The sequence below is a fragment of the Clupea harengus genome, chromosome 12 (assembly GCF_900700415.2).
Source record: "Clupea harengus chromosome 12, Ch_v2.0.2, whole genome shotgun sequence".
In the NCBI taxonomy this organism is placed as follows: Eukaryota; Metazoa; Chordata; class Actinopteri; order Clupeiformes; family Clupeidae; genus Clupea; species Clupea harengus.
The window spans coordinates 26,042,473-26,059,514 of NC_045163.1; the positions used below are offsets into that span (position 1 = coordinate 26,042,473).

At 48.1% G+C, this 17,042-nt stretch overlaps 1 protein-coding gene across 1 annotated transcript in view; it reads right to left on the minus strand.

Annotated features, from left to right (window-relative positions):
* The window catches only part of arl15b (ADP-ribosylation factor-like 15b), a 46,975-nt gene that overhangs the window by 11,837 nt on the left and 18,096 nt on the right, over nucleotides 1–17,042 (minus strand). Inside the window, exons 2-4 of the mRNA XM_031577322.2 lie at nucleotides 15,618–15,762; nucleotides 14,922–14,981; nucleotides 6,105–6,313 (exon numbers count right to left, since the gene is read on the minus strand). Coding sequence (XP_031433182.1) covers nucleotides 6,105–6,313; nucleotides 14,922–14,981; nucleotides 15,618–15,762 — 414 coding nt within the window. The remainder of the gene's footprint in view (nucleotides 1–6,104; nucleotides 6,314–14,921; nucleotides 14,982–15,617; nucleotides 15,763–17,042) is intronic.

Genomic DNA, 17,042 nt, shown 5'->3' on the forward strand with positions numbered 1-17,042 from the left:
CAATTGTGTGTGTGTGGGGTGTTGAGTTACACCCGGGAATCATTTGCGAGGATGCACATTTTTGCATGCAAAAGAACAGATGGACCCCAGCTAAAACAACAGCCAGCTCGGACCAACCTGATACCCATGGTTAGGGTAGGTTTTACATCAAGGTAAGGCTATGCTTGCTTGGATGTGGGCTTCAGAAAGCTCTATCAGAGTACAGGAAAATGAACATCCATCCATCCATCCATCCATATATCCATCCATCCATCCATCTTCAGGTTCTAGGCAAAGGTGTCTTTACACAATTCCAAATACGTGTCACTTTAGCCTTGTTGTGAAAGTGCCAGTGTCACACACACCTCATCTCCACACGGTGGCTCACAGCAGTGGAACATTACGTCCATCCAACCATCAGGGAAAACCAAAAAAAAAATCACACCGGTGTTTAGATGATCTGTTTGTTAGGTCTACCTAATAAAAACTGCTGTAATACAACAGTATGGTCGTTGGTCTTCTGTCAAGTTGGAACCGAGGGTTTAAGTGTGAACAGTAGTGTGCCAGGACATCATTGCTGTGGTAATATCACCAAGTTTACCTCTTGATTTGGGATTCTATCTGGTGGTGGACCAATACATCCTAATCGAACCAGGCAGCCTCCGCCACGCCAAACAGGTATAGTCCCAATGTAGAACCTAGAACCTGGCTGTGAAGAACTCGCCAATCTCTAAGAATCTTAAGGCTTAGATGCTCTGATTGGATAGAGAGATGTAGAGCCTTTTGCAGACTCTGGTGGACGGTTAAGCTGAAGCATTCCAAGTCGATGGTTAATGGAGTAATATTTACTATACAAAAAGAGGCGTCCAAACCTCAGCAAAATTTAAGTGTTCCTGCGGTACAAGATGTCCTGTTCTGTTCTGGCAACTTCAGAAGGACAAAGGGAAAGACAAAGAGAGCGGAAGTGAGAATGAAAGACAGACAGAAAGAAAGAAAGAAAGAGAAAGACAGAGAGAGGGATGACAACTTCACAACTGTCCTTGGTTGACCTTTCAGAGAATAGCCCGTCTGCTTCAGAGGGTGTCAAACCAAAGCGGCCTCTTAAATGTCCAATAATTCAATGAGAGCCACTTAGTGTATCGGAGTCTTTGCCGCGGAGAAACACCCTGGAACAGCAGGAATTCATACTGGAAACCAAACACGTTGTCATGTGGCCGTTAACTGTCTTTTGCGCTCCGGAGGGCTTGGACAGACCATCCATCATCATTACCCCCTTAAGTATGGAAAAGAACTAGGCTCACTGGCTCCGAGGCGAGGCGAGGCGAGCGCGTGTGTGTGTGTGTGTGTGTGTGTGTGTGTGTGTGTGTGAGGCGGTCTCACCTCCGCCATGCCTCTAATGGACTCCTACATGTGTGCTGGAACCGTGAACCCGACACCACGCTTTTCGTTCCCAGTGGCTCGCCGCTTTAGAAACATGAAATATTTCTTCAAGAGGGGAGCGTTTGTCCCCGAAGAGCTGTGACAAATAGAGGAAGTACAATGTGCAGGGATTGTGTTTCTGGAACATAATTAACGGAGCCCTCTTTTTTTTTTTCTGCTCCCTTCCCGAAAAACCTCCCCGACTGACCAGATTCCTCTCAAAAGAACTGGCAGAGGAACATTAAGCTGCCTGCTAATTGGCCAGGACAGGAAGGGAGACGGATCCTCATTGGTTGAAGGGACATGGATGTATAGAGGTATGGAGTTTGATGAGTCAGTATGCAGCTGGAGGCAGTAAGGGGAGGATCGCGGTCGATGAGAAATGCCGTATCGTAACTCTGACAAATAGTCTGTCTGACCGCACCGCTGGGTCTGTTTACATTAGCGCGGAGGGGCAGTCACTAACGCAGGTCGTTCTCCTTTGACATATTGGCGTTTTCTTTTTTAAGACTCTTGGTGCACCCCAATCAGCGGTGTCACCAAAGAAGTATTTCTGGCAGTGAGTGGTGGAGTGTAACACAACACCAGCCTGTTTCTCACGTTTGATCAGTCTACGACTGGAGGGACCGGTGATGGAGAAGTGGTCTGAGAGGAACTAGTGCCTTAACAGATACTGTTTCACCAGCCATTGGAACAGCATTTTCTTTACAAAAAGACACTCTGACCTTTCCTGTGGCCTTAATCTCAATTATACTTCGTGCTCATTTTCATGCATGCACCAAAAAGCTTGAGAGCAAAAAAAAAAAAAAAAAAAAAACACACAAAAAAAAAAAAAAAAAAAAAAAAAAACATATGATTCAGATTCGGGTCCATTTTTGTGTTTTCGTGGTTACAGCGCATCAGCAAGTCATAAGATGACCCCCTCTTGTGTAAGACTGGCCGTATCTACAGTAGAGAGGGAGGGAGGGAGCGGGAGCGGGAGGGAGAGGGAGGGAGGGAGCGGAGCTGTCAAGAGTGTAGCCCCAGCCTGACACACATCAGTGGATTGGGATGTGGGAGTCTCCAAAGGCAGATATTTACTGCTCACTCAGGACCACTTTTGCAGCCAGTTAATTAGCGCTCTGTGCTCTGGGCTCTGGGCTCAATCGTGCAACCCGCAGGCTTACTTCACCACTACGCACAGGCAGATGTGAGTGAACACACGTTGCGCGTGCACACTAACACTAACACACACACACACACACACACACACACACACACACACACACAAACAAACACACAAACAAACACACAAATATGCATACGCACACGCACACACACGCACACATGCACACACACAAACACACGCACATACATACAAACAAATTAGTCTGGATATGCACACACACGCATACACACAAATCTGTCAGGAGGGAGTGAGGCATTTTAAGATCATAAAAAAGGATCACCTCAAGAAGAGATGACAAGGGAGTCTTTGTCCAAGTATGTTTGGCTTTGCTCGATCACTTGTGACAGCTGAAAAAGACATCGCTTACTTAGCTCCAGCCGTCATGTCCAACAACTGTTTGGTGTCTGCATCGGCCAACGCTGGCTGCTGCAGCACAGCTGGTCTTGACAAGGCCTTGCCTGAGGAGGCCAGGAGGCCGCCACTGACTAGCTAATCAGCTAGCTAGCCCCGCCACTGACGAGCTAATCCCCTCCACTGCACAGCGACCAGGAGGCCGCTTCTGACTAGCTAATCAGCTAGCTAGCCCCGCCACTGACTAGCGAATCCCCTCCACTGCACGGCGACCAGGAGGCTGCCACTGACTAGCGAATCCCCTCCACCGCGACCAGGAGGCCGCTTCTGACTAGCTAATCAGCTAGCTAGCCCCGCCACTGATGAGCTAATCCCCTCCACTGCACAGCGACCAGGAGGCCGCTTCTGACTAGCTAATCAGCTAGCTAGCCCCGCCACTGACGAGCTAATCCCCTCCACTGCACGGCGACCAGGTCAGACATGAGCAGGAGCCTGCTGGTGTGGAGGCGGATGAAGCCTGCCGCATGGGTGGGCAAGGTCTCAGTGTGTTTGCAAACAGTGCGTAAATCCCCTCAGACCAAAACACAAACAAACAAACAAACAAACAAACAAACACTAACACACGCAAGCTACCTCACACACAGCAACACGTCACACCCTCCCTGATTCCTGTGTTTTCACGCGGAGCGAAGCCGAGCGGTAATGCAATTAGCGTTTACAGGCTTTAAATAGGCAGGTTAGCAAGGGTAATCAGACAGTGGCTTTGATTGGTTTAACCTCGCATGAGTGCAGGTGAGGGCCAACTCCAAAATAGCTCCCACCCTCCCCTCCATCCAGAACCGTGAACCGCAGCCGGGGAGGAAAAAAATATGCACTGCTGCGTGGGCTTGTATCATCAGGGTTTGTTTTTGTTTGTTTATGTGTGCATGGCATGGCAGAGACCGAAGGGGGGAGGAGGGGGTCTCGATGCACACTGCGTGTGTGTGTGTGTGTGTGTGTGTGTGTGTGTGTGTGTGTGTGTGTGTGTGTGTGTGTGTGTGTGTGTGTGCGTGCGTGTGTGTGTGAAGGAGGGAGGAGGGGGGTCTCGATGCACACTATGGGCCCGGTGCAGGGCTACGCACCAGCAGAGCGCACATTTTCCGGCTCAGAGTGCGGTGTCTGGCCGCTCTGATCACCGGCGGCGGCACCACGACCTGGTGTGTGCGCTTGATCTGTGGCGAGGCCTCCGGTTTCGGAAGCAACACACCTGAGGAGACATCAAGCGTGTGCCTGACACAATAGTCACTGTTGGTGGTTCAACGGAGTCTGAGTCAATGTGTTTTCATTTCCGTATTTTGGCATTGAAACTTAAAAGCTGAATGTCGCCCAGTTTGTGCTTTTGTGTTTGAGCACGGCAGTCTGTTACGGAGCCTCGGCACAAAGGCTTATCCCTGCAACTGGCAATTATACGCTTACGAATGCGCGTACGTTTAATCTCGTTCACCTTGTGGCTTTGAGCCCTAGACTGAGGCCAAGCGCAGTCAGTTTCTAGTGTTGCTACAGCAACTCACTATTAACACACACACACACACACACACACACACACACACCACACACACACACACACACACACACACACACACACACACACACACACACACACACACACACACACACACACACACACACTCTATTACCGTGCCTCTCACAGCAGGCCAGGTTCACAGCAGTTGGCTCTACATGCCTTTAAAAATTCCTTACGTTTGTGCCAAAGCAAGCCATATTCTCATTTTACAAATATGTTTTTTTGGACCAGTGGGGTTGAAAATCACTTCAGCGCAATTTTTCAGCACAGAGTGTTCAACACACCTCTGCGAGAACTGCACATAAATCCACTGAGTAGATACAGACGACATAATGCCCTTGCTACTAGACCAAAACTGGTCCCTGGCGTTGGTGAGTAAACTCAGGTCTGAAAGAGTTACAGTAGACTTGCACTCCCTTGACTAAAGAGTAAACTTGCACCTCAACCAATAACAGTGAATTTAGCCCCTTGTTCGGTCCACTGAGAGTTTGGACTCACTCCCCCCATAACTTGGAGGAAAGTTATAGCCCTGCAGTTTAAGTGCAAGTATAATATCTGAGGAGTCAAGTACCTGTGACCCAAGAGCAAGATGTAGGCTGCTGTAACTGTGAAGGAAAACCAAGTGCATTCTACTGAGGGTAGAGTTACAGCTTTATGATCAGGAGGAGGATCTGAGGGTAGAGTTGCAGCTTTATGAGGAGGAGGATATGGAGACATACTTACTGCACCAGAGTGCACAGTTACACAGCTACACCTAAGAACGCACTCCATGGCACAGTCACTCCATGGCACAGTCACTCACAGTCACTCCATGGCACAGTCACTCACAGTCACTCCATGGCACAGTCACTCCATGGCACAGTCACTCACAGTCACTCCATGGCACAGTCACTCCATGGCACAGTCACTCACAGTCACTCCATGGCACAGTCACTCACAGTCACTCCATGGCACAGTCACTCACAGTCACTCCATGGCACAGTCACTCCATGGCACAGTCACTCACAGTCACTCCATGGCACAGTCACTCACAGTCACTCCATGGCACAGTCACTCCATGGCACAGTCACTCCATGGCACAGTCACTCCATGGCACAGGCACTCACAGTCACTCAGGCACAGGCACTAACTCACAGTCACTCAGGTGCTTTGAAAAGGGACATCCAAATAATTCATGACTTCATGGTTTTCTCTCATCTCTCACCCCAAACTCTCTCACACACACACACACACACACACACACACACACCTTTCTCTCTGAATTAGTAGACTGCTGCCTTGCACCTGCGGCACCTACCTCCTGTACGGAGTGGGCGGCTGGCTTGTCCTGGTGGTTGGCCAGTATGAGGAAGGGCAGGGTGCAGAGACACACACACACACACACACACACACACACACCTACCTCCTGTACGGAGCGTGCGGCTGGCTTGTCCTGGTGGTTGGCCAGTATGAGGAAGGGCAGGGTGCAGAGACACACAACACACACACACACACACACACACACCTACCTCCTGTACGGAGCGTGCGGCTGGTTTGTCCTGGTGGTTGGCCAGTATGAGGAAGGGCAGGGTGCAGAGACACACACACACACACACACACACACACACACACACACACACCTACCTCCTGTACGGAGCGTGCGGCTGGCTTGTCCTGGTGGTTGGCCAGTATGAGGAAGGGCAGGGTGCAGAGCTGCGGGTGCTGCAGCGCCGAGTGCAGCTCCGTGCGGGCCGTCTCCAGATCCTCCTCCGACGAGGCGCTGTCCAGCACAAACACCACCCCCTGCGAGCCCTGGTAGTACCGGCTCCAGTACTTCTTAATGGAGTCCGCTCCTTCAACCCACACACACACACACACACACACACACACACACACACACAACAGGCAGATGACAAGGTGAGGGAAACTGCTAACATTATTGTCTGTTTGCACAGCATGCAGAAATATACCGTCATGTTTTCTCAAACACACACGCACGCACGCACGCACGCACGCACGCACGCACGCACACACCCTTAATAGGGCTGATATCAAATAGCATATCCGATTCATGCAACGCTGCAACATTTTCAGTGAACAATCTCAACAAATGTTTTGTAACTTTTAAAACTTTTGCTTTGGAAAAACTGCAAGTCATCCGTTCCATGTTTCAACTGCTCTGCGTGCGGGGGGGACCGGGCCACAAAACAGAGCATTTCGACATAGTTTCAAAAGAAAGAAACAACGAGAGAGAGAGAGAGAGAGAGAGAGAGAGAGCGAGAGCACTGCATAGCTGGAATGCATTTTGCAACAACCCCCAACCTCAACTTCATGCACCCCATCCTAACCCCCCCCCCCCCACCCCAAAAGAAAAGTCATTGCGGATATTACATTATGTATTTTTATGGCTTCCCAGTCCTGCATGCCAACTCCTGCTTGGGCTTCAGAGGGAGAAAGTGAAGGGGGGAGTCCGGTCCAAGTGAAGTGTGCTCCACACACGGGCTGGCTTTCATGTGGACCCTGGGAGCATACGAAACCGCTTTCCTTCTGATGGCCAGTCTACAGCACAGTTCAAATGGACCCACTTCTCTCTTTCTCTCTCACTCCTGTTCTTTTTTTTTTTCTTCTTTCTTTCATTTTTTTTTTTTTTTCAGTGAACATATGGTTTCTCTTGTGCACAGCAATTTAGGGGGTACAAAAATGTGGCCACCAATACACTCACACCGACACACACACACACACACACACACACACACACACACACACTAAAAGAGAGAGAGACTACGAGCATGGCTTTGGTTAGCCTGGCTGTGACTCACTGGAGTGAGGGGAGGCATGATCATAAACATGAATGGTGTCCATCTCATCTCGTCTGTTTGATGACAGCGGACAGGACGGGTTGTTTTGAGCTGCCTGCTCTGTTAAAAACAATAATGGCCCCTCTGGTACAAGACACATCCTACAGGAAATACTATGGCTCATTTCTGCATGTACACACACACACACACACACACACACACACATAGAAATACTATGGCTCATTTCTGCATGTACACACACACACACACACACACACACACACACACACACACACACACACACACACACAGAGAAATACTATGGCTCATTTCTGCATGTACACACACACACATAGAAATACTATGGCTCATTTCTGCATGTACACACACACACACACACACACACACACACACACACACACACAGAGAAATACTATGGCTCATTTCTGCATGCACACACACATAGAAATACTATGGCTCATTTCTGCATGTGTACACACACACACACACACACACACACACACACACACATAGAAATACTATGGCTCATTTCTGCTCTTGGAATCTCTGCTCTGAAAAAGGCTCTTCATTCACTGGTCCAAAGTCGTGCCAAATTCACCACCGAAATGGTTACAAGAAACCAAGACACGGACTCATGAAAGCATGTCCTACTCCTGTTCTTTCGTGCAGGTCATGCATGTAACTGACCACCACCTATCTAAGCAAATGTACACACACACACACACACACACACACACACACACACACAGACACAGACACACACACACACACACACACACACACACACACACACACAGTCTGCAGTCTCTGGTGTGTGTGCACACAAGTTACCTACAAGTTTTCTTCCAAAATCGTTACCTACTGCAACATCTGTTGGACTGTTGGAAGGTGGAGAAGCTTACATGTGGCATCTGTGCTAATATATCTGTCCTGCTAATAGAGCTTTGAAACGTCTGCAGACCACTGAGTACCGTATCTAAACAAAAATCTCTGCCTTAAAATCACAGCCTCAAAATCCACATTTTTGGAATCTTACTGGGTAAGAGAACATTAATTAAAAACATTTTATTTATTTTTTTTATTCCACATCAGCATCACCCAAGGACTGCTGCAAGGCGCCACCTAGTGGCCGCTGGCTTCCAGGGGCTGCAGAGTGAGACGACTGTCTGGGAGGTCCAGGGCGATAAATTAGACTTTGAAAAAAAAACAGCGGTTTGCTCCAATTTCAATGCATAAACAACATATGCTGGGGAGAGAGAAAGAGAGAGAGCAAGAGAAAAGAGAGAGAGAGAGAGGGCGCTTCTGACAGCTGGCCAAGCACCCATTAGCTGGCAACATCAACTGCATTAGAATCACATGTGACAACGTCACCAAAGGCCATTCTCCCTCTGAAATCATGACATCATATGGCCTGCGACATGTGCGGGGGGAGAAGGCGGCAGAGGGTAACAAAGAGATTGAGCTAAATGTTTTCAGATGTCTGGTGTTGTCGGTGTGCGTGGTGGTAGTGGTTGGTTGGTTGGTTGGTTGGTTGGTTGGTTGGTTGGTTGGTTGTATGTGTGTGTGTGTGTGTGTGTTTGTGTCTGTCTGTGTGTGTCTGTGTGTGTGTGTGTGTGTGTGTTTGGGTGTCTGTGTATGTGTGTGTGTGTGTGTGTGTGTGTGTGTGTGTCTGTCTGTGTGTGTCTCTGTGTGTGTGTGTGTGTGTGTGTGTGTGCGTGTGTGTTTGGGTGTCTGTGTGTGTGTGTGTGTGTGTGTGTGTCTGTGGGTGTGTGTCTGTGGGTGTGTGTCTGTGGGTGTGTGTCTGTGGGTGTGTGTTTGTGTGTTTGTGAGTGTGTGAGTGTGTGAGTTTGTGTGTGTGTGTGTGTGTGTGTGTGTGTGTGTGTGTGTGTGTGTGTGTGTGTGTGTGTGTGTGTGTGTCTGTGTGTGTGTCTGTGGGTGTGTGAGTGTGTGTGTGTGTCTGTGTGTTTGTGGGTGTGTGAGTGTGTGTGTGTGTGTGTGTGTGTGATTCCCAGCCTGGATCACACACAGTGTAGCTTTGGCATTGATGGGAAGTGCACTGAGCCAGGGCCAGCTTTGAACTCCCCCCCAATCGCCCCCCCCCCCCCCCCCTTTCAGCTTTCTGACATAACTCAAGTAAAAAAGCAAAAACAGACGCAGACAAACGAATAACAGTATGTGTGAGAGTTTGAGTGTGTTTGAGTGTGTGTGTGTGTGTGTGTGTGTGTGTGTGTGTGTGGGGGGGGGGGGGGGGGGACAGATAGCCCAGACCAGAGCATCCAGTAACCTGGCATATGTCAGGCAGCGTGTGTGTGTGTGTATGTGTGTGGCATATGTCAGGCAGCGTGTGTGTGTGTATGTATGTGTGTGTGTGTGTGTGTGTGTGTGTGTGTGTGGCATATGTAAGGCAGCGCAGGTTTCCACCAGTCACGCCACACATACGCGCCCCTGCCATAAAAAAAAAGAGCAGAAGACAGCTCCGAGGTTACCGCTCCAGCTGTAACGTGACACGCACCCTTCAGTGGAGGGAAAAGGAAGGGTTTGAGTGTGTGTGTGCGTGTGTGTGTGTGTGGGGGGGGGGGGGGGCGGCCATAAGACACTCATGTTGATCTCGCCGTGTGTTCCGGGAACGAGACGTAAAAACAACTCGCATTTCAAACGCAGGAACGACAACATTGACACGTCTGAGCGCGAGATGCCCTCATGGCAGACGGAACACGTATAGTGGCGTGTTGGTACCTGGTAATATGTGGTAAGAAAAATCGATAAATAAAATCAATCAATAATCAATCAATAAATTAACAACACTAGGCACCTTTAGTTGACTAGTAGGGGGGGGGGGGGGGGGGGGGGTCACACCTCCCCTACAGTCATGCCTCCGCAGTCTGTCTTAGGAGGGATTTACCCCCCCCCAAACAAACCAAAAACAATACCAAAGACAGCAGGTCCCACTGAATAAAAGCTCTTTTACTGTTTGGTGAAGTCAAAAGTCTTTGCTATTTTACTTTGATTCTTCCGCAGTGAATGAAAGCAAATTAATCTCAGACAATCTTTCCACGAGAAACGGATACGTCTTTTGCCAGTTCTGCAGGGTAAGTCCTCAAAATCAGTTCAGAAGTTCTTGACTACCCTCCTCTTCCTCATCTTCCTCCTCCTCCTCCTCCTCCAGCTAGCTGCAGGCGAGGGAAGACCCCCCTTCCTGTCTGTCCCTCCCAGAGAAGCGGACCGCCACGGGCCCAAACTGAAGGAGAAGCCTGGGCAGCATGGCTCTGGGTGCAGGGAGGGAGTGACATTTCAAAACGTTTGTTTGGAGCTTCCCGTTGCGTGTTTATTTACCAAATGTGAGCCGCTTTTACGCAGTTTATTCCACAGCCATGACTCCCGGACGGCAGACTTCAGTTGTTGCGGGTGAGAGAGCAATTTGCTAGGCGGATGGTGATGACTTTTACGTTCTGCTGAATATTGAGAGGGTTTTCTCGGCTGTTTGTCAGTCAGACAAGTCACGCATAACGAGCGTGTATCCCCGCCCCCTCTGGGCACTGCGTCCTGTTTGGGTTCAAAATGACCTTTTTCATTTTCACTAGAAGTGTAACTAAACTTTAAATGACCTGAGCATGAAAGGCTCAGTTTTGGAGGAGTAGTACACACTGACACCAGGGTTTGTCAATCCTACTTCTGTCAGTCTAATAATAAAAATCTTGAGTGTCTAAATCAGGTGTTTCCAGCTAATCAGCGGTGTCCCTGGTGAGTTCAGTGGGCTGTGCAGAGCAGGGACACATAGCTACTGAGTAAGCGCCAGACTCAGGAAGAGGGCCGAGAATCCCTGGCCTACATAGTGACATCACAGAGGCTGGGATTTTGATTGGACAGTACCAGCTGAAAATGTAACAATCCAGAAGTGTTTGTTGATCTGAAACAAGGTGATTCCACACTGTTTCCCTCTCACATCATATAGATATATATTTGTCTATGGTTCCCCTCTCACATCACCCCTCTCTCCTCTCCAGTGTTAATTTCGTTGACGAAATGACGACAAATATGCGTTAACGACCTTTTCCCAAGACGTGACGAAAACGGATCTTTGAAAATAAAAAATATGACTACCGGTAAATCTTTTTTAACTTTCGTTGACGAGACGAAAATGTTGGTGGTTGACTAACTCACAATAATTTATTTTTTCTAAACTTGCATGCACCTAACATCATTGGTTGAATGTTGACCGGTCCTGTATCCATCCTCCACTCCCTAAGATGCCCAGACATGCAAGTGACGCCCTAACAAACGTTACATGATGGCTCAAGTTCAAGCACTCGGTACTGGAAGAAAAAGAAGAATAGATGTCTGGACACTCTTTAATTATAACTTGACAGAAAATAAAACACAATGCACTGCAATAACGGGAGAGAAACCTTGTGGCTTCAAAATAGGTGGGAAGAACACAACAAAGAGGCACCTGAACAACCCTGCAATTTATGCCACGGTAATTAGCTAGTAACTGTCAATGATAATTAGCTAATGTTAACTAGTTATTAGAATATATTAGCTAACGTTAAGTTAACTTCAAAAGGGCAGTCGAGTTTATAGGTTGTGTCAGCTTGGATAGCTAGCTAGTCATTTTCGATTGAAGCCTCCCGTTAGCCTTGGGAAATGATCTCCAAAACGTTTAGCTAGCTAACGTTAGCTAACGATGAGGTAGCATAGCTAAGCTATACTAGCTATCGATAGCTAGCTAGTAAACTCATTGCAGAATGGACTTCACTATAGGACAGGCCACCCACGCATGACTATAATCAAGACAAAATAAATTAATATGTGATTGGTTTACATATCCTTGTCTATTTGGGCAATTGTTATTATCATTGGCACCACTTTCTACTGTCAAAACTATCCGTCTAGCTAAATCTGTTGGTTATCAGATTGCATAGCAATTCATATGGAGGATATGTGGTTGATTTAGCTCTAAGGCCAGGTAGGCATAGTAGTTGTATTGTGCCATCACATCATTTGAATCTTCAAAATCTAGACTTGATATTCTCTTATATTTTAATGATAATACTGTTAATTAAGTATTGCCTTAAAATTATTATTTACATTGAATTAATTGGAATTCAGACGTAGGCATATACAAAGAGATCTGTATCTTAAGTGACTAATTGTATCCACAATTTAAGTACTGCAAGCTTGACTATTATGCAGATGTAGACACAACACAGGGGGTCCCTGGGCCTGAGAAGGGAAGGAAAGGAGTTTAATGTGGCTATAAGTTGGACTTTTAAATGTGACTAAAACTAGACTAAATTGTAATGAGTTTTCGTCGATTAAAATTAGACTCAAACTAAGAAGGATAAAAATGACTAAATGTGACTAAAACTAATATGCATTTTTGTCTAAAGACTAAGACTAAATCTAAAATAGCTGCCAAAATTAACACTGCTCCTCTCACTATTTCCATCATCCCTCTCTCCTCTCTCATCATCCCTCTCACATCATCCCTCTCTCCTCTCATCATCTCTCTCTCTCATCATCCCTCTCTCCTCATCTCTCTCTCTCCTCATCTCTCTCTCCTCTCTCATCTCTCTCCTCATCCCTCTCTCCTCTCTCATCATCCTCCTCTCTCATCATCCCTCTCTCACATCATCCCTCTCTCCTCTCATCATCTCTCTCTCTCATCATCCCTCTCTCCTCATCTCTCTCTCCTCTCTCATCTCTCTCCTCATCCCTCTCTCCTCTCACATCATCCCTCTCTCCTCTCATATCATCCCTCTCTTCTCTCTCCTCATCCCTCTCTCCTCTCTCATCATCCCTCTCTCATCGTCTCTCTCATCATCCCTCTCTCCTCTCTCATCGTCTCTCTCCTCATCCCTCTCTCCTCTCTCATCATCCCTCTCTCCTCTCTCATCATCCCTCTCACATCATCCCTCTCTCCTCTCATCATCTCTCTCTCTCATCATCCCTCTCTTCTCTCTCATCATCCCTCTCTCCTCATCCCTCTCTCCTCTCTCATCATCCCTCTCTCCTCTCTCATCATCCCTCTCACATCATCCCTCTCTCCTCTCTCATCATCCCTCTCTCCTCTCATATCATCCCTCTCTTCTCTCTCATCATCCCTCTCTCATCATCCCTCTCTCATCATCTCTCTCTCATCTCTCTCTCTCATCTCTCTCTCCTCATCTCTCTCTCCTCATCTCTCTCTCCTCATCTCTCTCTCCTCATCTCTCTCCTCTCTCATCATCCCTCTCTCCTCTCTCATCATCCCTCCAGCTCCATGTACTTTGTAAAAGTGAGAGGTCAGTTATACAGGTCATCAGTGGGTGTGTGACCGATGACCTCGTAGTTAGCACCTGGCACCACCCAGCTCCAACTAGCAACACCTAGCTCCACTTAGCAACACCTGGCTCCACCTGGCTCCACCTAGCAACACCTGGCTCCACCTGGCACCACCCAGCTCCAACTAGCAAAACACCTAGCTCCACCTGGCTCCACCTAGCAACACCTGGCTCCACCTAGCAACACCTGGCTCCACCTAGCAACACCTGGCTCCACCTAGCAACACCTGGCTCCAACTAGCAACACCTGGCTCCACCTAGCAACACCTGGCACCACCTAGCTCGAACTAGCACCACCTAGCTCCACCTAGCTAGGCGCAGCGGTAACAAGCGCGCACACACCATAGACATCTGCATCCGCTCCAAGAGAAATGTCACAATGAGACGGCACAGTGCCGTGCCCACTCACTCTTGGAACGCGGATATGCAAATGAAAACCAGCCGGAAAGGTCAGGACAAGAGCCGGGGGGCTGAAGGGAGAATCGTCTTTGATACGACAATGGAATGCCACGGTCCAGTCGTCTTGTGATCATGTGATCATGACATCACAGCGCTCAGCCCGGGTCAACAGCTCCTCCAGCAGGAGCTGGCCATGATGAGTACAAGGAGGGGGGGGAAAACAACGAGACTGACACCCTCCCTAGAGTGTGTGTCCACAAATGACAGAGTAGCGAAGTTTCTCGAGTTTACTTCACGGACAACACTGCCCTTGCCTCAACTTCAACATTGTAATGGAATTGTGGGTTTTGTTGATTTTCTCTCTGTTTGATAAACGGTTGTTCATTCCCTCAAATAACTAAACCAGAGGAAAACTTGTCCATATGTTTATTTCTTATTAAACATCTGTAGATGATTCTATTTTTTTGCAGTCGCGTCTAGCCTAGGATGTGTTGTCTATTTCCAATGCGAGTTTAAAGTTTATAAGCTAATGTGGTTTATTTGAAAGAAATGAAATAAAAAATAATTGCCCACAACAAACCACTGCAACTTGCCTGCATCCAGGCCTTCCTAATCATTGTTCATAGTTCAGTGTGATGTATAGCTGCCACTCACTGTCAATCAAACATGTCATATTTTCACCAACCCCAAATCGTGCTCACTTCCAGAAGTGCTATTTGTTAAGTACAAACACCGTTCATGTAGAATCTATGTTACAGATAATAACTGAGTTGAGATGGAGTCTCTTAGGGGTGTAGTCTACGTAACTTTGTACTTATTTCGTTACTTCTGCAACGTATACGTCCGATGCTAACGGGATGCTAACGGAATGGGAGGATTAAACTGGGGGAGGGAAACACATTAATAAAAGAACACTTTACCTCCAAGTTCCTTCACATTTAATACGGCGCTCTGAAATGGCACGGCTTTGATGCTAAACCCTGTGGATGAAAAGATTGAAAAGATTACGGGGCAGCAATGTTTCAAATATAGAAATCTCCATCCAATCTATCATTGGCTGGAATGTGAGGCAATCACCTACAACTTCTCTGGGACCGAAGATAAAAATCTGACATGATTGTTGATATTTCAAAAACACTTTGGACACTTCTGAGTGCTATGAAGATGTTATGGCCCGCTGAAGAACTACGGGGGCATGCAGTCTCACTCCACGTCTGCTCAGCATATGTTAATATGGGCTTTTGATATGGCGTCCCACAAATCAACCTGTGTTTATGTTTCAGGGTATGTGAGTGGCTGTGTGTGTAAATATGGACGTGTAGGTATTTGTGTGTGTGTGTGTGTGTAGGTGTGAGCTCGTGTGTGTATGTATGTGTGTGTAGCTGTAAATATGTAGATGTGTATGTGGGTGTAACAGTGGATATGTAGGTTAGTGTGTGTGTGGGTGGGTGCAGCTTTGGATGTGTGTGTGTGTGTGTGTGTGTGCGAGCATGTGCGTGTGCGAGCATGTGCGTGTGTGTGTGTGAGCGTGTGCGCGTGCGTATTTCCTGACCTGTAGTGGGGATAATGTTATCAGTGGCGTGTGTGTGTGCGTGCGTGTGCGTGTATTTCCTGACCTGTAGTGGGGATAATGTTATCAGAGGCTTCGTTGCAGAGTCTGGAGAGGAGACTGGTCTTTCCTGAGCCCGTCAGGCCGATGCACACCACGTCATACTCAGGTCTGGGCGGGGGAGGTCCTTTACAGCACAGCGTCCTAAAACACTGAGGAGGAGAGGAAGGAGAGGAGGAAAGGAGGAGAAAGAAGACAGAGGTGAGTAGATTGGAACGTTACTGAGTGTGTGTGTGTGTGTGTGTGTGTGTGTGTGTGAGCATGCACAGATGACATTTTGCACAACACAAGGAGGAATAAATGGAAGCGATCTCTCATGACAAAGCAGTCTCTCAGCTGCCGCACATGCTTTTGGAGGAGAACGGACTCTTAAACAACTAGCCACAGCCAGAAAGACAGATGGAGCGAGCGAGAGAAAGAGAGAGTGAGAGAGAGAGAGAGAGAGAGAGAAAGAGGGGGAAAGAGCCCATCTGCATGGGGAGAAAGGGAGATAAAGAGAGGGAGAGAGAGAGAAAGAGATGGAGAGGGGGAGAGAGGAGGGAGAGAGAGAAAGAGAGAGAGAAAGAGAGGGAGAGAGAGAAAGAGGGGGAGAGAGCCCATCTGCAAGGGGAGAGAGGAAGAGAAAGAGAGGGAGAGAGAGAAAGAGAGGGAGAGAGAGAAAGAGGGGGAAAGAGCCCATCTGCATGGGGAGAAAGGGAGATAAAGAGAGGGAGAGAGAGAGAAAGAGATGGAGAGGGGGAGAGAGGAGGGAGAGAGAGAAAGAGAGAGAGAAAGAGAGGGAGAGAGAGAAAGAGGGGGAGAGAGCCCATCTGCAAGGGGAGAGAGGAAGAGAAAGAGAGGGAGAGAGAGAAAGAGAGGAGGGAGAGAGAGAGCCCATCTGCATTGTGAGAGAGAAAGGAGCGCTCGCTCACATCTGCTTCTCCATCTGGTTTTGCAGAAGTGACACCCCGATCTTTCATTGCAATCAGATGACTTGTGATGTTAGCAGAGCGCTCCAGTGCTGGACACAGGACAGGAGAAGAGCGCACAGTAGTGACAGACCTCATGAAGACGTGACAATAATGCAGAGATAATGGAACACCCCCTCGCCCCCCTCGCCCCCCATGGCAGCCAGCGCAGCCAGCGCAGCCTTGCTTTGGGACCAAGGACACCATGAAACGGGCCCTTCAAGCCCACAGCAAGATCAAACGATGGCGGTCTGAAGAGACAAGGAAGATCAAAGTCCAGAGGGGCCCCCTATTGAAGTCTCTTGCGGTGCGGTGCGATGGGAGCAGGGTATATATGCACGCGTGTTATTTGGAGCGTGTGTGTGCGCGCGCATGTGAGTGTGTGTAATGTGCGTGTGTGTGTGTGTGTGTGTGTGTGTAATGTGCGTGTGTGTGTGTAATATGTGTGTGTGTGTGTGTGTAATGTGCGTGTGTGTGTGTGTGTG